The sequence below is a fragment of the Hypanus sabinus genome, chromosome 22 (genome assembly GCF_030144855.1).
Source record: "Hypanus sabinus isolate sHypSab1 chromosome 22, sHypSab1.hap1, whole genome shotgun sequence".
In the NCBI taxonomy this organism is placed as follows: Eukaryota; Metazoa; Chordata; class Chondrichthyes; order Myliobatiformes; family Dasyatidae; genus Hypanus; species Hypanus sabinus.
This window is the reverse complement of record NC_082727.1, coordinates 22476793-22500117: the sequence shown is the minus strand read 5'-3', so window position 1 is coordinate 22500117 and position 23325 is coordinate 22476793. Positions and strand designations below refer to the sequence as shown.

At 40.7% G+C, this 23325-nt stretch overlaps 1 protein-coding gene and 1 long non-coding RNA gene across 3 annotated transcripts in view; one reads left to right on the top strand and one right to left on the bottom strand.

Annotated features, from left to right (window-relative positions):
* Positions 1–1052: 1052 nt before the first annotated feature.
* dna2 (DNA replication helicase/nuclease 2) overlaps positions 1053–23325 on the bottom strand; it is a 100238-nt gene continuing 77965 nt past the window's right edge. For both annotated transcript variants that reach the window (XM_059947274.1, XM_059947273.1), the window contains exons 13-22: positions 20766–20875; positions 17359–17468; positions 16556–16780; positions 13914–14107; positions 11734–11823; positions 11468–11654; positions 9935–10024; positions 8775–8960; positions 6470–6616; positions 1053–4617 (exon numbers count right to left, since the gene is read on the bottom strand). In XM_059947274.1, coding sequence (XP_059803257.1) covers positions 4552–4617; positions 6470–6616; positions 8775–8960; positions 9935–10024; positions 11468–11654; positions 11734–11823; positions 13914–14107; positions 16556–16780; positions 17359–17468; positions 20766–20875 — 1405 coding nt within the window. In that variant the 3' untranslated portion in view covers positions 1053–4551. The remainder of the gene's footprint in view (positions 4618–6469; positions 6617–8774; positions 8961–9934; positions 10025–11467; positions 11655–11733; positions 11824–13913; positions 14108–16555; positions 16781–17358; positions 17469–20765; positions 20876–23325) is intronic.
* On the top strand, positions 8980–21542 carry LOC132379430 (uncharacterized). Its single transcript, XR_009507417.1, has 3 exons — positions 8980–9203; positions 11820–11906; positions 20802–21542. It is a non-coding gene; the product is annotated as an uncharacterized LOC132379430 (long non-coding RNA).

Sequence of the window (23325 nt, the reverse complement as noted above, 5' to 3'; positions counted from 1 at the left end):
AGGAAAGAGGTTCTGAAGAAATCTGAGCAGTTGGAGACCAAATTAAAACACAAAACCAAAAAGGCAATAACCTCTGGATTGTTACCTCATTCAAGTACAAATCGGCACAGGGGAAATATGATCAGAGAACTAAGTGTGTGGCTCAAAGATTGGTGTTGGAGAAGTGGGATTGAATTAGTGGGATATTAGCACCAGTATAGGGGAAGGAGAGAGCTGTTCTCATGGATGGGCTCCACCTGAGTCATGCTGAGACCTAGGTCCTGGCAAATCACCTAAGGCAGCGGATAGGGCATTAAACGAAATAGAAAGGGGTGCAGCCTCATCAACGTTTTGTTCAACTGCAACATAATGTCTCAATTGTCTATAGAAATAAAAAAAAGTCCAGTACCAAATCCTGTAGTACACTTCTGGTCACAAGCCTCCAGTCTCAGAAATTATCACACTCTGCTTCCAACCACCGGGTCAATTACAAATTCAAATAGCTAGCCCTTTCTAGATTCTATGTAATCCAGCCTTCCAAATTAACCTCTATCCAGGAACTTTGTCATAGGCCTTGCGCAAGTCCATATGGACAACGTCCACTTATGTATCCTCTTGGTTACCTCTTTGAGAAACAATTTCCCAAGTTATCCTTCATTAGACACAGCCTATACAAATGTTGATAGATTTTGTCCTTCAGAAACCCCTCCACTAACTCTTTAATCAGAATATAGACATTATACAACATGAAAACGTTCAGTTACTGCGTAGTGCACAATGATTGACTATCACACCCACACATACTGTCACAATGGCTCAATGACTTGTCACAATGGCTCAGTATGATCATAGCCAATTGCATGCTGGTTTGAGCATACAGTGCTATGCAATTACATGCTTTGGTCTGTGATGTTATAAAAGCTCTGCATAGTCACCTGGTGGAAAAAAATCCAAGGTTTTGAAGCCCAATGCAGTTAGCTTTAAACAAACCAGTTATATTTGTCTTTCCATCTACAAGGAATATGAAAGGGTACAAATAATTCTGAAAAGATTCAGCAATAAGATTTTCTGATTTTGAAATTTTATTTAATAAGACAATATTCAAATTATAGTCAAACATAAGTTACATTAATAAGACAAACAACACTTATTGAAGAGGTTAATGATGCTAAAAATTTGGTATGTTATTCACTGAATTGTATACCAGGATGCAGCAGTTCACAATCTTCACATTATTCAATGATAAATTGGCTCAATTCATAGTAGTGAGTTAGTGTGCTGCAGGGGGATGTACATTTAGTGAGTTATGTACACTTAGTTAAGAAAAGCTTGCTGTGCATTCTGAAAAACTGGTCCAAAAAAAATCATGTGCCTAGCAGCTGAAGCCACAAACCAGTCATGACCAAGGCTGTGGAGTGCAAAGGCAGTTGAAGATTCAGACTGGCTGGGTGCTCAGGTTGAGGAGTGCTGTACTGTAGGTGGGACATTGTCATTTGTCAACTGAGCTTATATCTGGTGGCTTATTAATCTACAAGGCTTACTTGTGAAGAAACTGTTGGCAACGGTTGAGTTCAGGAGCCAGGACAACTTGAACCAAGGATCTTCTTGTTACAACATCTCTCAGCTGTACGGGCATCACCTACACATTGGCCTAAGGACCACCCTCATCCCACACTCTGATGTAAGAAAAGTAAGGCTAACGTCAATCCATCTTAAAAGAACACTCCATCATCTACAAAGGAGACAACCATCTCTTTACAACACATCCCCCTCATAATTCATAAACCTGGCAAAAAAGGGAGGTCAATTTCAACCTATCTGCTTCTCACTGTCAAGAGATTTTGGGATAAAGCACCAAGTAGGGCACTGTTTGGGTAGCTTTAGACACCTCATTACAAGAAAAGTACTAAAAGGCAAAGTGCAAAGAGTATAGACTCGCCAGAATCATTATTCACACAAAGAAAAATATATATTTCTATAGAACAGGAAAAGGCTCTGTGACTTCCCTCCATCTTTTCCTAATTTGCTGAGACATTTTCTTCTTCACATACTCACGGTTTCTGTGGCTGGGCAGTGTACATAGTGAAATTATGGGAAGTAAGGTTAAAGGCCCAGTCCCATTGGGATCTGTATCAAGACTGCCCAACACACTTCACAAATCAAACACGAGTTTCATCCAATCCGACCAGCCTGAAATTTTACCCCTAACATCTTTGTCCCACACCCCTGCTGTCTTCAATACTTATCTGTATATTCCATTTAATTGGCCCATTCGTTAATCAGGGCAGCCACTTATTTTAAAGAACAAAAACTAATCGGGAAAATAGCAAGGATTCCACTTGCTTATTTAGGACATCACACCACTTAATTAGGACAAGAGACTTAACAGTTTCTAACTAGCGTCAGTCACTTGTACTTGTGTAGCCACTGGACACTACACTGTGCTTAGGGTGAACACTTTTAAAATCATGTAAGTTACATGTATTTGTGTTCAAAATGTAGTGACTTTTTTCACTGATAGTTTGCAAGAAATGAGCAGCAAGACAATTCAGAACCATTTTGCTCACTGTAGTTTCGAACATTCAGGCTTGGAGATGCCAGAAACAGCTGGAGGTGAAAATGAAATGATTTCATTACTTTGTTACGAATGTGCCACAACTCTGAGGGGCCAAAGGGTACAAAGTAGCCCCCTCCTTTTTGAGAATCACAAGATTGCTATTAATTCGGGTCTGGGACCCAGGAAATGAGAGAGAGACGTCCAGAATACACAGGGTTTGGAATGTGTCCTGGCCTCAGCGAGACAAAGCCACGGGTAACGGCCATTGTCTCTTGGAGATGGAATTATGTATTGAGTACTGTACTATTCATTGAAGCCCCTCAGAAGACGACCAGAGTGGGCTGGTTGAGGGATTGCATCATCCCAACCTGATTGACATCTGAGACCCTGTGAGTAAGGATAAAAGAGGGTCTGGGGAACAACCCCTTTAGATGCACCAGGAGAAACGCTAGAAATCCCGTGACAGCATTTAATAGCGACAGCCGGTGGGGGGCTCGTGTGTGTTCTTGCCCTTTTCCTGGGATTGGCAGCCTCACCACGGAAGAACGGCTTTAGCTAAAGGAGAGGCCACAAGTGAACGGCCACCCCAACGGGACTCCCGAAGGATCGAACTCATAAAGGTCGGAAAACCCACAGCAGTAACTGTTCCCATTCTATTCCTATTTCTCGCTCTCACTCCAACAAAGTGCAACACAGCGACAACCAAAAGGCTGCAGCCTGAATGAACTGAGTGACTTTTATATTTCCATTGGACAACACATTATCCCCTAGACAACGATAGAGCTTATTTCTTATTGATTATTATTATACCCACACTTTTAGATTTTGTATTGACGACGTATATTATCTGTATGTTTGCATTGATATTATTTTTGTGTATTTTTACTAATAAATACTGTTAAAAATTGTATCATCAGGCTTCAACGGACCTCTCTATCTCTGCTGGTAAGTGACCCAGTTACGGGGTTCGGAACAACTTCAACAAGTTAGGAACTACAAAGAATTTGAAGGTATAGACAGTCTTCTTCAATGTTACAATGAGAATGAAGATTTGGAGGATGCAATCATCGAAAGTATTGTACGAAGGCTGTCCATTATCTACACTAGGTGGTTATGCTGAGTTTGTTCATTTTGTCAATCAAAAGAACACGTACTCAGTAGCAACCCTTGTAGTACACCACTAGTCCAATGTCTCCAGTCCTTGATAACAACCTTCAACTATCACTCTCTGCTTCCTACCACTGGATCCAATTAGCTAGCTCTTTCTAGATTCTATGCGATCCAACCTTCCGGATTAACCTCTATCCAGGAACTTTGCCATAGGTCTTGCTCAAGTCCACATGGACAATGTCCACTTACCTATCCTCTTGGTGTTTTCATCCATCATCCACTCATCTATCCTACATTCATTGGCTACCTACCTCTTTGAAAAACAACTTCCCAAGTTATCCCTCATTAGACCCAGCCTATCCAAATATTGATACAACCTGTCCTTCAGAATCCCCTTAAGTAATTTTTAACCAGAATATAGACATTATACAACATGAAAATGTTCAGCTACTGTGAAGTGCATAATCACTGAACATCACACCCACTTACATTGTTCAGGTGTATCACAATGGCTCAGTATGATCGTAGCCAATTACATGCTGGTTTGAGCATACTGTACTATACAATTACATGCTTTGGTCTGCGATGTTATAAATGCTCTGCTTAGTCACCTGGTGGGAAAAAAGGTTTTCAACCTTAATGCAGTTAGCTTTAAACAAACCAGTCATGATACTTGTCTTCGATATCACAAAGAACACGAAAGGGTCGAAGTATTTTTGAATTGATTCAGCAATAAGAATTTAAGGGCTTGAAATTTTATTTAATAATACAATAAAATTCAAATTACTATCAAATCTAGGTTACATTGATAAGAAAAACAACACTTATCAAGGAGGTAGATGATGCTAAAATCTTAGTATATTTGTTCACTGAGTTGTGTACCAGGAAGCAGCAGTTCACAATCTTCACAATGATAAATTGGCTCTGTTCACAGTAATGAGTTGGTGTGCTGCAGGGGGAAGGTCAATGATGTACACTTAGTTAAGGATAAGAAAGACTTCCTGTGCATTCTGAAAAGATATGTCCAAAAAAATCACTTGCCTAGCAGCTGAAGCCACAGACCAGTCATGACCAAGGCTATAGTGTGCAAAGACATTTTAAGTTTCAGATTGGCTGGGTGCACAGGCTGAGGAGTGTCATAGTGTAGGTGGGACATTATCATTCGTCATCTGAGCTCACATCTGGTGGCTTATTAATCTAAAAGGCTTTTTTTGTTACAACTTCGCTCAACTGAGTAAGCTTCACTTACACATTGGCCCAAGGTCTAACGTCAACCCATCTTAAACTCCATTGTTTACCAAAGGAGAGACTACTATCTCTTCACCACCACACGTCTCCCACATTTCCTAATCCTGTCAAAACGGCTCAATATCCACCTATCTGCTTCTCATTATAAAGACATTTTGGGATAAAGTGATAGGGCATTGTTTGGGTAGCTTTAGACACCTTGTTACAGAAAAAAGTATTAAAAGGCAACGTGCAAAGAGTATAGAATCATCAGAATCATTCACACAAGAAAAAAATGTACATTTCTACAAAACAGGAAAAGGCTCTGTAAATCCCTTCCATCTTTTCCCAATTGGGTGAGACATTTTCTCCATCACACACATTGTACTTAGTGATTTTATGGGTATTAAGGTTAAAGGCCCAATCCCACTGGGATCTGTATGAACACTGCCCAACACATTTCACAAGTCAAACATTGGATTTTCATCCAGTCAGACCAGGCTGAAATTTTACCCAGAACTTCTGTCCCACAGCCTTTTGTCTTCAGTACTTACCTGTACATATATTGGATTCCATTTAACTGGGCCAATGGTTAATCAGGGCAGCTACTTATTTGGAACAACTCTTAAAGAACAAAAACTAATCGAGAAAATAGCAAGGATTCCACTTGTTTATTTGGGACACCACACCATTTAATTAGGACAGGGACTAACTAGCATCAGTTGCTGGCACTGTGTAACCACTAGACACTACACTGTGCTTAGGGTGAACAGTTTTGAAATTACGTCAGTGGCACATATTTGTGTTCAAAAAGCAGTGACATTTGTCACTGATGGTTGGTGAGAAATGAACAGCAAGATTAATTAAAACTGTTTTGCTCACTGCCATTTCAAGCATTCAGGCTTGGAGATGCAAGGAACAACCAGAGGTGAAAATGAAATGACTTCATTACTTCACTAAGTTAGGAACAACAAAGAATTTGAAGACATCAACAACCATCTTGAATGTTACATTGAAACTGAAGATTTGGAAGATGCAATCGTCCAAATGCATTGTATAAAGTCAGACTACAATAAGTGGTTGTGCTGATTTTGTTCACTTTCTCAATCTAAAGAACACAGCAGCGTACACTGGATGAATTCCTCCAGCAATAACTGTTAGGAACTAACATAGAGCTTTATAATACTCTTGTAGTATTGGTAGTGTTCTAATTTGTTCCGTATTTCATTTAAATATGTAATTTGTTACTCGGTTAAAATTAGTTTACCTTTTTTATACCTTTTTAACTACTTCTAGGAAACTTAAGGGAATTGGGGCAACCGCCTAATTGAGCCAAAATGTACCTTGGATAAACAGCACACCTCAATTGAAATGGGACTGTACTGTGTGTGACATATTCTATGTGGGACTGTACTGTGTGTGACATATTCTATGTAACATTGAAGGCTGGTTTACAACAAAAATAATCCCCCCCCATGCCACCCTTCCCTCAACCGAGAGACTGTTCTCTCACTCTCTTAGGGTTTTTACATCCCTGTGCTTCAATTAAATGGAATCCACTGTACTTTATCTAAACAAATCATTAGTTAAGGATATCATTTCTTCATTCTTCAAGTGATCCAGCAACTGTTTCAAAGGAGCATATTGGCACAGGGTTGATATACATCCCAGCATTACCAGCTTGTGTTTTGCTCTAGTCAAAGCTACATTTAATCTTCGCCAGTCCTTCAATAATTCTCCAAGCTTTAAGGAAGAAAGTTTGATAGAGTTATTGCCTACATTTTGTAATCCTATTCACATGCACATCACCCTGTAGTGCTGACACCCATAGCTATGTAGTGCTTTGAGAGACTTGTGCTCTCACACATTAAGGCTATAATCCCACCTGATCTGGACAAACACCAATTTGCCTACCGGGCAAACCGCTCCACAGAGGATGCAATCACAACAGCCCTCCATATTGCTCTGACTCACTTAGAGGAACCGAACACTTATGTGAGGATGTTATTTGTGGACTTCAGTTCTGCATTTAACACAGTCATCAAACTGAACACTCTTGGCCTTGGTTCCTCTCTGTGCTCATGGGACATGGACTTTCTCACAGACCCACCACAGCAAGTCAGAGTTGGTAAGCACACCTCCACCACCCCCATCTTAAAAACAGGCACACCGCAGGGCTGTGTGCTGAGCCCTAAGCTCTACACACTCTTCACACATGTCTGCACTCCCATCTATACCTCCAACTCCATAATTAAATTTGCCGACAATACCACAGTAGTTGGCCTGATCTCGGACGAGGATGAAACAGCCTACAGGCTGGAGGTGGATCATCTGACAGTGGTGTAAGGACAACGACCTGGTCCTTAACACTTCTAAAACAAAAGAGATGATCATTGACTTCAGGAGATCAAAAGACAGAGTACACCTCCCCCCTCCATATACATGGAGAGGTAGTGGAAAACGTGGAAAACCTAGAGTTCCTTGGAGTTATGTTGTCAAAACAGCTGACATGGACCACCAACACCTCGCTGACGTGGACGACCAACACCTCGCTGACGTGGACCAGCAACACCTCGCTGACGTGGACCAGCAACACCTCGCTGACGAGGACCAGCAACACCTCGCTGACGTGGACCAGCAACACCTCGCTGACGTGGACCAGCAACACCTCGCTGACGTGGACCAGCAACACCTCGCTGACGTGGACCAGCAACACCTCGCTGACGTGGACCAGCAACACCTCGCTGACGTGGACCAGCAACACCTCGCTGACGTGGACCAGCAACACCTCGCTGACGTGGACCAGCAACACCTCGCTGAAGTGGACCAGCAACACCTCGCTGACGTGGACCACCAACACCTCGCTGACATGGACCACCAACACCTCGCTGACATGGACCACCAACACCTCACTGACATGGACCACCAATACCTCGCTGCTTGTAAAAAAGGCACAACAAAGACTCTTCCTCCTCAGAAAGCTGAAACAGGCCGAACTCCCACAAAAGCTGTTGCTTAACTTCTACTGAAAACATCCTGACCAACAGCGCCACCGTGTGGTGTGCCAGCTGCACAGCCACTGAGCGACAAGACCTGCATTGCGTGGTAAAGGTGGCCCAGCAAATTGTCAGGATGGAGCTCCCAGGACTGGACACCATCTATTCCAGCAGACTCAGGAGGAAAGCAATCAGCATAACCAGAGACACCACACACCCCGGCCACTCCATTTGACCCGCTGCCGTCCAGCAAAAGGTTCAGGACACTAAAAGCCAGAACAAATAGACTAAGGAACAGCTTCTACCCCAGAGCTGTGGCATCCATCACACCACTCCCACAAAACAATGACTGAAACTGTGAGCAGACACATGCATACACAAGGACTCAAATACTTGCATTAACGGCACTTTGTGCATTTCTGTGATATTCTGGTGCTGCTGCAACTTATTTTCTGCTGTTTATCTATTTAATACTGTTTTTCTATTATTGTCTTGTTTTTATCTACCGACTTTATTTAATTGCTTGAGAGGAAGCCAAACGGAGTTTCATTGTACCTATGTATAATGATAATAAAGATCATTCAATTCAATTCAATGCACTAAAGAGAACTTGTAGCTTGCTGAAATTAGCAAATCAGGAACAATTACATTCAAATTACTATGCTGTTCAAATTAAAATCAAAAGCAAAAATCTGTAATGTGGACAGAGCAGAACAGTTACTGTAAGCATAATGGGGTTTCAGAATGGTTATTCTTTGGTTTTTCTCTAGAATGACATCTGTTGTAATTAAGCAGGATTTTCAACATGAGCCAACATAAAGACAGACCAAGCCAAAGTGGGAGGATGTTAGTATTCTTTCACCACATTACACAACAGTTTACAGCACAGACATCACCTTACTCACCTTTCCTTCACTGTTACTCCTAACAAAGGACAAAATTATAACACTTTTGTCTCTGCCCTGGTATTTGTCCACCGTATTCACCTCAACGGCACTGAAAGCTTTGTCCCTCATCAGCAAAACTGAGATCGTCTTAAGCTGCTGTCTGTATGGTGCAATAATCCCGATATTACAAGGCTTGCATCCAGCCTGTTTATAAAATAACACAAGAATTTGCATTAGCATATCAATCACCTCCAATAACACTCTTGGCCACAGCTTACTTCCACCTTCAGCATTGCAGCCTAGGTCATGCTGTGACCTGCACAATTGTTAAAAGGATAGCAAGTAGGTGAGATAAAAGAGACCAGAGTTTAGGAACACCAAATGCAGGCACAGGACAGAAAGAGAAGCTGGTGATCATCAGACATGATCAGATAAATACAAATAGCAGTAAGTGTAATTGCACAAAGCTGTCTAACTTTTCAGATTCATGGTTTCTATATTGTGTTTTTTTAAATCGCCGGTTCATTTTCTATTTTGTTGTGAGGGGAGGGTGTTTGGGGTAGATGTCCTGTTAGTTTTTTGTGCGGAAGGGGTGGGGTGGGGTCGATGTTCCTCTTCTGTTTCATGCAGGTGGAGTTTTTTGGGGGGGTGTGGGAGTTGATGATCGGGATGCCATTCTTCGCTTTAAAACGGGGGGGGGGGGGTTGGTGTTTCTCTCTGAATGACTTTCATGTTCTTTCTTTGTTTTGTGGCTATCTGGAGAAGACAAATTTCAGAGTTGTACATGGATACATGCTTTGATAATAAATAAATGAATCTTTGATGTGGAGGAAGGTTGGAGAAGGATGCTAAATCAAACCAAAGGCATTGATAGGAATAAGAATAATATTTGGACACAATCACAGAAGTTCTCTTTGTAATTACAGATATACCAACATTTACACAGTGGTTGCTAGCATGTATGCACGTACAATTTTAGTCACAAATTAGAGGCATTTCTATACTCCCTCACACGGTGATTTAATTTGAGCATTTCAGATAACAATCAGAAACATGCTGCAGTTTAGGCAAGTTAGCATTAATGGAACATTCTGGAATGTATAATTATGTTCAGTCATGTTAAGAACACTTCACCTTGATAAGGTGCATAAAGTTCTTTCAAAACCAGACAGACCTACCTTTATTAAAGCTGTTATCAAACAGTACACCAGATCAGCCTCAGTTACATTGCTCACTCCACACTGTTCTTCAGTCTCAGGGGCTGGAACCTTGGATAAACAGCACACCTCAATTGAAATGGGACTGTACTGTGTGTGACATATTCTATGTAACACTGAAGGCTGGTTTACAACAAAAATAATCCCACCCCATGCCACCCTTTCCTCAACTGAGAGACTATTCTCTCACTCTCTTTGGGTTTTTACATCCCCGTCGTGTGCCCCAATGTCAGGCTCCTCTTCCCCTCTATTCCCCCTTCTGATCACTTTCGGCCACCTTTTCCCCCTCTTTAGCTGCCAAACCTTCAGCTACTTTCTTTTTAAACAAAGCTCTCATCTATCAAGTTGTACCACCTTGAAGTGTTTCCCTCCTTTCCTGCACAGGAAGTATGGAAATCATTTAAATATTACATGAGCTTAGTGGGTGGGGATATTGGGCACTGAGCTGAGGAAGAAGGGTATAGGTCTTTGAGCCAGATTAAGAGTATCTGTGTCATTGATTTGCTAAGGTTCCTGAAAACCATTACTGATATTCCTGCGCCTTGAGCAAGTAACGCCAGTATTAGTTTAACTTCAGAAAAACACAGAAGAAATTCCAAGGCATTACCATACCTGTAGATGACACGAAGGATGATGGAGTTGTGGAGAGTACAGAAGTTTGTTGTAGGTTTCAACAGGAAATTTTCAGGATGCAGAGCTGGACTGAGAAGTGGCAGGTGGAGTTCAACCCAGAAAAGTGAGGTGATTCACTTTGGAAGGTTGAAAATGAATGCAGAATACGGAGTTAAAAGCAGGAATCTTGGCAGTGTGGAGGGACAGAGGGATCCACATCCATAGATTCATCTAAGTTACAGAGCAAGTCGATAGGTTGTTTAGAAGGTGTATAGTGTGTTCATTAGTGGGAAGACTGAGTTCCAGAGCCATCAGTAATATTGCAGCTCTATAAAATTCTGGTTAGACCACACATGGAATGTGTTTGGGTCTAGTCATCTCACTGTAAAAAGGAGGTGGAAGCTTTAGAGAGGCTCAGAGGAGATTTAGCAGGACGCTGCCTGTACTAGAGATCATGTCTTTATAAGAGTAAGTTGAGCAAGGGATTTTCTCTTTGGAGTGAACGAGCTAGAGAGATGACTTAATGGAAGTGCACAAGATGTTAACAGCCATAGACAGCCAGACACTTTTTCCCATGGTGGAAATGGCAAACAAGAGCATAATTCTAAGGTGATTGGAGGAAAGTATAGGGGGATTCGGAGGAAAGTATAGGGGGATTCAGAGGTAATTTTTTTACACTCAGAAAGTGCTGGGAGAGGCAGATACTTTAGGGGCATTTAAGAAACTTTTAAAAAGGTGTATGATTGAGAGAGAAATGGAGGGCTATGTAGGAGGGAAGGGTTAGGTTGATCTTAGAGCAGGTTAAAAGATCGCACAGCTTCATGGGCTGAAGGGCCTATCCTGTGCTGTAACACCTTATGTTAACATTAAGTGTCATCTCACCTGTTCTGTGTTAAGGAAACAAACTGGATTATTTGGCTCCAGAGCACTCTTCAACCAGGAAGCCCCTGGAACATCTATGGCCAGTTCACACCACTTGGGCAGCTTTAACGTTGCAGACGCCACTTGTTCAGATCCACAGACTAACTTCCCCTGGTATATTAATGTATTACTGAGTGACATTATTGTTCTGTGGAGGTCGATAAAGCATTGTTAAAGGACTGTCAAAATGCTTTTAACAAACCACGTGTTTAATTCAAAGGTGGTACCTGTTCATTCTGTACTGAACATTTAGCTGAACCACAGCATCGGAATTTTTCTCCAGACGTTTAAACAAACTCTCGTCCATTCCCAGAGCTCTGCGGGTACAGAATCCATTGAAGGGTATCATGAAGATTGAACAAATGCACTGCTGTGATGAGAATGCATACTGGTGCTGCAGGTAATGCAGAATATTTTGATACTTGCATGAGGTGAAGTGGACATCGTATATATTAGCAAATACAGGTAGGAGAGTAATTAAAAGTACTGCAGTGTGGATGGAGAAGGACTTTTGTAAATGCAGTGCAATGTGAATGATTTGCCTGAGGAGACAAGAGCAGTGACTGTATTTATATTTTGAGATACAGCACAGAATAAGCCTTTCTGGATCTTCGAGCCACACCGTCCAACAACCCTCAATGTAACCCTAGCCTAATCACAGGACAATTTACAATGACCAATTAACCTACTAACCGGTATGTTTTTGGTCTGAGGGAGAAAACCAGAGCACCCAGTGCATGCCCACTCATTGCACAGGGAGGACACACAGACTGCTTACAGATGACAGAGGAACTGAACTCCAACGCCCCAAGCTGTAATAGCATCACACTAACTGCTACACTACCATGGCACCTTGTAAAAGGCCTCTGGACAGACATTTCAATGAACAAGGAACATAGGGATGTGAAATTAATGTAAGCAAGCAGGATTAGCATTAAACCATAACACAGGAGCAGAATTATGCAACTCAGTCCATCAAGTCTGCTCATGGCTGATTTATTTTTCCTTTAAACCCCATTCTGCTGCCTTCTCCCCATAATCTTATTAAGAACCATCAACCTTCACTTTAAATACCCCCAATGACTTGGCCTCCACAGCCATCTGTAGCACAGAATTCCACTAATTCACCACCCACTAGCAATTTCTTCCCTATTTTCCCACAGGGTCCCAAGATAAACCTGTTCAAACCCCAAAGATTTATCCAGTTTTCTGTGCTTTGAGGGCTCCAGAATCTCTTCTTTAGTAAAGTGTGCATGTTTTAAGACGCCATTATTCCCTTCCCCAAACTTGCACGGCCTTCACCACGGTTAATACAAATGAGAAATAATTATTTAAGACTTCAAACCTGTCCTGTGGCTCCACACTTAAACATTCACAATGATCCTTAAGGGGACCCTTGCTCTTAATATAGAATCTCTTGGGATTTTCTTTACCTTATTTGCCAAAGCTATCTCCTGTCCTCTTCTGCCTTTCTCATTTTCCTCTCAATTGTACACACACATCCCTTAAATTACCACACAGCATTCACTTGATCACAGCTGTCTGTACCTAATATAATACTTACTTTTTGAACTTTTCCTATTTCACTTATAAAATTTCCCAGCCATGTCTCAACCTGCAAACACATCTGCCAATCAACATTTGCAAGTTCGCCTTAACCCTATGCAGGACTTCAACTTGCGAACTTACCCCATCTTTTCCCATATCTATATTAAAACTAAGAGAATTCTGGTCACTGGTCACTGCCCATCCTTTTTACCCCAGTCCACAGTCTAATATTGCCAGTGTCTCAAAGGGCCAGTATAGGCTGATACAATAACAACTTTTAAATGACATGGGCTTAGAAGGCTATGGGCCAAACACTGGCAAATGGGACGAGCTTAGATGGGACATCTTGGTTGGCATGGACCAGTTGGGCTAAGAGCCTGTTTCTGTGCTGTATAACCTTATGATATATTGCTTGAACAACCAGGTTCAAGAACAGCTAAACCCTTTACCAAACTGCCAGACAAAACCCTCATCACTAGAGTTTAGCAACAATATAACCACTTCAATCACTTTGTACTATACAGGACTTTACTCATGTTCTAATTGTGTTTTTGTAAATATTGTGTATAATTTATCATTAATATGTTTAAACTTGTGAATGCTGCTGATTATGAAGTCATGTGCATCTGACACTGCTGCAAGTATTTAATTTCACCTTTCCAAATGTGTACTTATACATATGAAAATAAACTCAACTTTGACTTTATGAAAGCTTTACTGAACACACTTAACAAATTCCATCCCATCCAAACCCTTTGTAGTCCCAGTCACCATGATCAAACATTAAAATCACCTACTCTTGCAATCCAGGTATTTACAGATTATCTTGCAATTCATCTAGATCCAGTTGAGGTCTTACCTGGCATGTGAACTCTGAATGACAGGTGGTAACTGCTGATGATCTCCCACCAATACAAACCGATCCGCAGCAAACAAGGGGCCCAGGCAGATCAACTGATTGATCTGGGACGCCTCATCCACAATACAAAAATCAAAACGTCTTTGACCGAATAAGGGATGTTTCATTCCCATACAGGTTGTTGCAACCACCAGCTGAAACATAATTAACACCCTTCTGTCATTACATAGGCAGATTATATCCATCTAAACACCAAAAACTAACCCTAGTTAAATTAACAAGTTCCTTCGTGCATAGAGTGACAGAATGGTTTTGTGAGTAAGATTTGGAGGAGGTAAACAAACAAATACGAATAGTGAAAACATAGGAGGACAATACTTACGCTGTACCTTAGTGATTGATACTGAGGTTATTTCTGCAAAAAAAGTATTTAATCTGAACACAAGGAATTATAACTGCACTCTGAGTTTATTGGTGCACAGAAAGTTAGGGATGAGCAAACAATGATACCTGAGATTACAAGAGGGCATAGACTATGAACTTGGAAAATGCTATTAAGTAGGGGAAATGAGAGTACATGTGGCAGGAGGATATGTAGTAGTGACAGTTCAATGTGGCTCTGCGGAACTGCTACATTTTAGAAAACAGATACATCATTCAGGAACATAATAATAATGCTATTGTAACATACATATTATTACATGAGTAGACAACAAGAGGTGAAAGTAGTGGGGTTAAAAGTTAGAAACTGAAGGTTGAAAGCACATACGGGGAGGGAAGAAGTGGAACAAGGAGGAAGAGAACATGCGCTTTCATATGGAAAGCCAACACAACGGCACACAGCCACACCATTTACATGGACCATGAGGATAGTCAAAATAAGCTTGTACGAATGAGCCAGAGGGTAGAATGCATGCATGAGTGACACTTTAACATAAAGGATAAGAGCCAGGGGGAGAGAGAGGGGGGGAGGGGAGGAGAGAAAGGGAAAATGTGGTTATATTTCTATAACACTGCACTGCAGAAGAACAAAGTCTTCTGGGAGTGGGAAATTCCAGCAAACTTTTGGATAACCTTAAGCTTTCGGGGATTGAACAAAAGAAAGCAATGGAACAGTTAAGTGCAACAGAGGCAACAAAAATATTTTTAACGGATTCTTCGGGTATGTTTTTTGGATCAGAGTGATGAGAAGTTTAGTTATAATCAGAGTTTACTCTATAAGAACAGTGCCAACTCCGCAATTTCTAACTTTCAGTACAATGAAATAATAACCAGAAAGTTAAATTTTACCATATATCGAGAATATACTATTGATTTTGAAAGCTGCCCATAAGTACATAATTTTTTTTAAATCAATAGGTAACTTCATTAGAAACTTTGATAAACTTCTACACATGTGTAGTAGAGAGTATATTGACTGGCTGCATCACAGCCTGGTATGGAAACATCAATGCCCTTGAACAGAAAATACTACAAAAAGTAGTGGATATGGACCAGTTCATCATAGGTAAAGCCCTCCCAATCATTGAACACATCTACATGAAATGCTGTCACAGGAAAGCAGCCTCCATGACCAGGGACTCCTCCCTCCCCACCTCTAAGACTTGGACTCTTCTCACTGATGTCATCAGGAAAAAAGTATAGGAGCCTCTGTACACACACCACCAGGTTCTAAAACTGTTATTACCCCTCAACCATCAGGCACTTGAACCAAGAAGGATAACTTCACTTGCCCCATCAGTGAAATGTTCCCACAACAAGAGGACTCATTCCAAGGACTCTTCATCTCATGTTCTCAATATTTATTGTTTATTTATTTATTATCATTGTTAACTCTTCTTTTTGTATTTCCTCAGCTTGTTGTCTTCTGCACTCTGGTTAAATGCCCCAATTGGGTGGTCTTTCTTTGATTCCTATTATTCTATAGACTTATTGAATATGCCCACAAGAAAATGCATCTCAGGGTTGTATGTGGTGACATAAATGAACTTTGATTCAAACAAACCGATTCAGTGGACTGGGCAGTGATCTGTGGAGTTGAAGGAATGATTGACCTCCTGGGTTGAAACATTGCATTATAAGCCCACAGATGCCACTCGACTCTTGAGTTTCTCTAGCAGCTTTTTTTTGGCTCCAGATTACAGCATCTGCCATCTTTTTTGTCCCCATAATCATACTGATTACTTGGGTCAGCAGTTGTTAAGTAGTTTTACATTTTGTGATGATGACAAACATTGAAGAGCAATAAGGAAGTTTATCTGGTGCAGGATCCTGATCTTTGAATTCAGGAGAACACTTATATATTCTTCATTTGAAGATGTCACCATGCCATTAACCTTATTTTCAGGCTATAAACATAAGACATTCCTGACCAGTCAGTACCTAAAATATATCATCTAAAGCTTTCTATTGGGAAATCATTGTTTTCACTTCAAGTCACAAATGGCCTTGGACATTTGAATGAAGGAAGGAAACAACAATGAAAAGTGAAACAGCAATTACTTTAATCTTCATCAGAGTGCAAGACAGATGAGAACAAAACCATGCTAATCTGCTTGCATTCCACACAGCAATGTGAGAAACCAGCCTGTGGAACTCTCACTACAGCACACAACTTAAACAATCAAGGTCTTTACACTTACTTCACTCTCGTACAGCCCTTTCAGCTCAGCCAGACTTCGGATAGATCTTCTTTTGCAGATATCCTCATCAGTAAATTTCTGGATATCAGAGTGAACCTTCTGCTTCCGGCCCAAACGCAGGAAGCCCACTTTGAATCTAACCAGCTTCAATAAAATGTTATCCACGGCCGAATGGGTGTAGCTGGTCAGGAGGACGCTGAAACCACAGGCATAAAGAATTCGCACCTTGTCAAAAAGCAGAAAAATAACCACTTAAGTACATCTCCAAAGTAATAATTAAACTAATTATTTTATTAAAATAAAGGGAAAATAGATTTGATGAAGAATCATCGACCTGGAATGTGGACTCTTCAGCTCTCCACAGAAGCTGCTTGATCTGCTGTGAATCCCCAACATTTTCCACTTTTATAACAGACAAATACAACAAGTAATAAAACTATAACAGGTGGTATCTTAAGAACCACCCGCAGTTCCCACTGCAATAGGAGGAAATGCAACCCACTGAGTAAACACCACCAGTGACAAACGAAAGGTGTCATCCCAACATGTCAACTGCTTTTCCCTCCATAGAATCTGCCTGCACTGAATTCCTCCAGCATTTTGTGTGTAATATCAATCACAATTTCCATGATAATTATATGTCAATTTACCAAGGCTTACAGATCAAATTTTTTTAGATGCAGATAAGGCATAACCTATCTGAATGCTAAATTAGCATTGAAAAATTGAGTGACAACTAACCTAACAAGCCAAAGCAACTATCTTTGTTCGATTCCTTAATGATGCTGGTTAATCCGCCTTACCAGAGTGCAGATAGTGGTAGTCTTCCCTGTCCCAGGCATGCCCACAATCAACGTGTAATCCTTTGACAACAGCACCCGTTTCATTGCTTGTTTCTGAGGTTTGTTCAGGCCTTGAATATAAAGAAAAATATTGGATCAGATAAACAAGAAAATGATTCTCAAGGTAGTATATCAAAGTTCAAAGTAAATTTATTATCCAAGTACATATATGTCACTATATACTACCCTGAGATTCATTCTCTATACATATACGTGGCTTGATAAATTTTACTTTGACTTTGATCAAAGGCCAGCTTCAGTAAATTATCAATTGCAAAGGGAAGATAACTGCAGGTGGAGCATGTAATTAGGTACAGCATGAAGGAATGTGGCAGCAATTGTAGATAAGGAGAGGCAGGGAAGGTAGTCCAAAGAAATAGGAGGGATAGATAATTGAGATGAGTTGGAGGGGTGAACAAGGGGGAACATAAACACTGGGGATTGAGAATAGGGGAAAAGTGAAGCTGACTTCTGGGGAAGTGCAAGACTCACAGTGAGCCCCAAAGAAAGATCAAAATGAGCACTGGAAATGAGTGACAGGGTTATGGGAGGCACTGAGAGCCTCAAGGGCACTAGGACAGTGGGTTGCTGAAGACTGGATTGATGTGTAAATCTTAGAGGAAGACATGAAAACTCCAAGGAGGAAATTATATTTCAGTTCTGAGGAGGTCGGGGAGGGAGGGGTAAGATAGATACAATTTCTTCCCCGGAGCCATACAGTGGCATGCAAAAGTTTGGGCACCCCTGGTCAAAATTTCTGTTACTATGAATAGAAGATGAACTAATCTCCAAAAGTCATAAAGTTAAAGATGAAACATTCTTTTCAACATTTTAAGCAAGATTAGTGTATTATTTTTGTTCTGAATAATTTTAGAGTGGAAAAAAGGAAAAGAGCACCATGCAAAAGTTTGGGCACAAGAGATTTGAGCTCTCATAACTTTTACTAAGGTCTCAGACCTTAATTAGCTTGTCAGGGCTGTGGCTTGTTCACAATCATCGTTAGGAAAGGCCAGGTGACGCAAATATCAAAGTTTTATAAATACCCTGACTCCTCAAACCTTGTTCCAACAATCAGCAGCCATGAGCTCCGCTAAACAGCTGCCTAGCACTCTGAAAATTAAAATAAATGATGCCCACAAAGCAGGAGAAGGCTATAAGAAGATAGCAAAGCATTTTCAGGTAGCCGTTTCCTCAGTTCGTAATGTAATTAAGAAATGGCAGTTAACAGGAACGGTGGCGGTCAAGTTGAGGTCTGGAAGACCAAGAAAACTTTCCAAGAGAACTGCTCGTAGGATTGCTAGAAAGGCAAATCAAAACCCCCCTTTGACTGCAAAAGACCTTCAGGAAGATTTAGCAGACTCTGGAGTGGTGGTGCACTGTTCTACCGTGCAGTGACACCTAAACAAATATGACCTTCATGGAAGAGTCACCAGAAGAAAATCTTTCCTGCGTCCTCACCACAAAATTCAGCGTCAGAAGTTTGCAAAGGAACATCTAAATAAGGCCGATACATTTTGGAAACAAGTCCTGTGGACTGATGAAGTTAAAATAGAACTTTTTGGCCACAATGAGCAAAGGTATGGTTGGAGAAAAAAGGGTGTAGAATTTCATGAAAAGAACACCTCTCCAACTGTTAAGCATGGGGATAGATTGATCATGCTTTGGGCTTGTGTCGCAGCCAGTGACACGAGGAACATTTCACTGGTAGAGGGAAGAATGAATTCAATTAAATACCAGCAAATGCTGGAAGCAAGCATCACACCGTCTGTAAAACAGCTGAAGATGAAAAGAGGATGGCTTCTACAACAGGATAATGATCCTAAATATACCTCAAAATTCACAAAGGACTACATAAAGAGGGGTAAGCTGAAGGTTTTCCCATGGCTCTCACAGTCCCCCGACCTAAACGTCATTGAAAATCTGTGGATAGACCTCAAAAGAGCAGTGCATGCAAGACGGCCCAAGAATCTCAAAGAACTAGAAGCCTTTTGCAAGGAAGAATGGGCGAAAATCCCCCAAACAAGAACTGAAAGACCCTTAGCTGCCTACAGAAAGCGTTTACAATCTGTGATGCTTGCCAAAAGGGGTGTCACTAAGTACTGAACATGCAGGGTGCCCAAACTTTTGCTTTGGGCCCTTTTTCTTTTTTGTTATTTTGAAACTGTAAAAGATGGAAATAAAAATGTAATCTTGCTTAAAATATTAAAGAAATGTGTCAGCTTTAACTTTATGCCTTTTGGAAATCAGGTCATCTTTTACTCGCTTAGCTATTCACAGTAACAGAAATTTTGAACAGGGGTGCCCAAACTTTTGCATACCACTGTAAAATTACCTAGTCTCAATGGCCACTTTAATCGGTACACCTGTACATTAATGCAAATATCTAATTAGCCAATCATGTAGCAGCAACTGAATGCATAAAAGCACGCAGACACGGTCAAGAGGTTCAGTAGTAATTCAGACCAAACATCAGATTAGTGAAGAAGTATGAGCAAAGTGACTTTGACTGGGGAATGATTGTTGGTGCCAAATGGGGTGGTTTGAGTATCTCAGAAACTGCTGATCTCCAGGGATTTTCACAAACAGTATCTACAGTTTACTAAAAATGGTGCGATAAACAAAATGGCCTCTGACCTCTCAAGTTTCAAGCTAACAGGAAGGCAACAATACCTCAAATGACCACACATTTCAACAGCAGTGTGCAGAAGAGCAACTCTGAACATACAACATGTCGAACCTTGAAGTAATGGGCTACAAAAACATAAGATCATGAACAGAGACTCTGGCCAATTTATTAGGTACAAGAGATATGTAATAAAACCTCATTTCTAAACCAACCCTCTTGACTTAAAACCAATTCAAGAAAACTGATTGTATCCTGAGTGCTCAAAACTGAGAAATGACATAAATTGTGACTGCCTGTAACCAAAAAAAACTGAAGGTTGTATAAATTATATATATTTCGATTAAAAATGCACTTTGAATCATTGAATTGACTGCAGGTTCCTGCAGTTTTTTTTTTAATGATGTAGGACTTCTCCCTGCCCTCTCCCCCACCCATTTGGCTCAGCAAGCTCATGCCAACTTTAAGAGCAATTGTATTCCCCTATTTTCTCCAATTCTGTCTCATGTCCATTAACTCAACTCTCCTCTGATTCGATAATCAGGGCTAATTTAGGTCTTTGAAGCATGAAAGGAAATTGAAGCAACTGAGGGAAACCCACGTAGTTACAGGGAATACGTGTAAACTCTGTGCAGACTGAACCACTACGTTACCCAAATTCATTTGTTAACACCAAGTTAATGGTTGTTGCTAATTTCACACTAATACCAACAGAGTCATTAACAATATGAAATAGTCAGACTACCTCTCAAAATATTAGCCACTGTTTCCTTTGTTTCAGGTGGGAGCACAGTGCTCAGATAAGGAACGAACTGTGGTGGCCTCAGTCCTACGATGAGTTCTCGAAGCTTATCACTGAAGAAATAGAGAACAGCTTATCATTTTCTCTGTACATTATTCCTCAAAGATAAATAACAGTAAACAAATTAGGAAAGTCATTTTAATTTTGGAATGATATTTGAAAGGTGCCCCTCAACATTTTGAGATAATAAGCAGGGTGCTTTTCTTTGATCCAGACTGTACTCACAGAACAGGAAATGAGGAATTATTTGGTCAGAAATTAGATGGTGTTGTTTTCTGTCTTTAACCATTCTGTTACCACAGTCAAATGTTACACTCAAACCTGGTGTAGTAAAATTAAACTTCAGTAGATGCTTTTGAAAATCCAAATATACAACTGGCTCCTTATTTCCTGCCAATTCCATCCTTCTAGAACACAAATCAAATTGCTAACCAAAACTACCTAATCATGTTATGCTTTTCAAGGTCCCCTTTTATAATTTTCTTAATTAGGTATTTGGGACTTGCCTGTAGACTGATGTTTGGATACTAGTCTTTAATCCTGTGCTTCTTTAATTTTCCCTTTCTTCAATAGCAATGTTACATTTGCTGTTTTCCAAGAATCTAGGAAATTATGGAACATAGCACCAAATGCATGCACAGCCAGACAAGCAAGCAGATGAACTCCAAACTTAGATTAATACATGACACAAGGATATTTAAACCTATTACCAAAACTGGGTTCAGGGAAGGGCAAGATTGGCAGCTCAATGTTCCAAAGCTCTGAAGCAGCAACACTATATTCTATGTTGCTTTAATTTTCATTACCTTAATGTGCGTAAGTATGGCAGGATCTGCATGGATGGTATGCAAACAGCAGCTTTTCACTCCATCACAGTACACGTGACAGTGATAAAACAACACCAATAACAGTTGCTACAGGTACAGATGGAGGTACGGTGAGTTGCTTTTCTGATTAGGGAGAGCATCACACTGCTACCGAAAAGAAAACATTCCTGGGTATCATCCTGCGAGACTGCATGGGTAAGATTTAGAAATAAGAGGGGGTGATCACTTTGATGAGATAGTACGGTAGAACACACTCTGAATAGTCAACACGAATTAGAGGAACAAATACATAGACAGCTGTGAAAATAATAGTGGGTGTATTTATTTCCCCTTATATTGACTAGGCTTGCCCTAGTCCAAAGTGATTTGGGCAAAAATTGTTAAGTGTATCCAACAAAGATGTCACAAGCAATACAGAGATAACCCCACCAAAGGGGCAACACTCAACCTTCTGATAAGAATTGAGGCAAGGAAAGTGGCTGAAGTGTCAGTGAGGGTGCACTTTGGGAACAGTGATCATAATTCTATTAGTTTTTAAATATAACCATATAACAATCACAGCATGGAAACAGGCCATCTCGGCCCTCCTAGTCCGTGCCGAACTCTTAATCTCACCTAGTCCCACCTACCCGCACTCAGCCCATAACCCTCCACTCCTTTCCTGTCCATATACCTATCCAATTTTACCTTAAATGACACAACTGAACTGGTCTCTACTACTTCTACAGGAATAGTTCTGTTAAAAGACAGAAGGAGTCTAATAGATAAAACCCTAAATTGGGTAAAGGTTATTTTAAGTAAATTGATTGGGAGTGACTACCAACAGGTAAAGGACCACCTGGCAAATGGAAGGTTTTTAAAAAGGTAGATAGGGAGAGCTTAGGGCTAATTTATTCCTGTCAAAGGACAGGGGTGCCAGAATTAGTGCACAAGGGAATTAGTCTGAGGTCAAGAAAAAGGAGGAGACATATGTCAGGTGGGAGTAGGTGACTCTTTTGCGTACAATGCATGGAGGAGTGCCCTTGGGAGGGAAATCAGGAGGGCGAAAAGAGGACACAAGATATCCTTGTAAAATAAGGTAAAGAAAAATTGTAGAAAATTCCATAAGTATGTGAAGTGCTAAAATGTAACTAGGGACAAAATAGGTTCCTTTAAGAATCAGTGTGGTCATCTATGTGAGAAGCCATGGGAGATGGGCAAGGTATTAAATGAATACTTCTCAAACGCATTTACCATAGAGAAGGTCAGTGAAGCTAATGAATTCAGGGAAGAGAATAATGGTGACTTAAACCATATCCACATTAAAAGAGAGAAGGTGCTATCAGTTTTTGAACACACAAAGGCAGTTAAATCCCTAGAACATGTCTAAGTGTATCCTAGGACACTTAGGGAAGCTAGGGAAAAAATTGCTGGAGCCTTGGCAGAAAATTGTATCAGTATTAGCCATAGGTGACATGCCAGAAGACTGGAGCATACTTATTGTGCCTTTATTTCAGATATCTGTACTTCTGTCACACCTGTAGTATTTGTGGTAAACCATGTGTATCTGCCTGGACACGCCCCTCTGCTGACTGCTCCTGTGGCTCCTCCCACAGACCCCGGTATAAAGGTGATTGTGTCACTGCTCCTTCCACAGTCCAGGGCAGTCATCCAGCAAAGACGTGCTCTGTTTTACT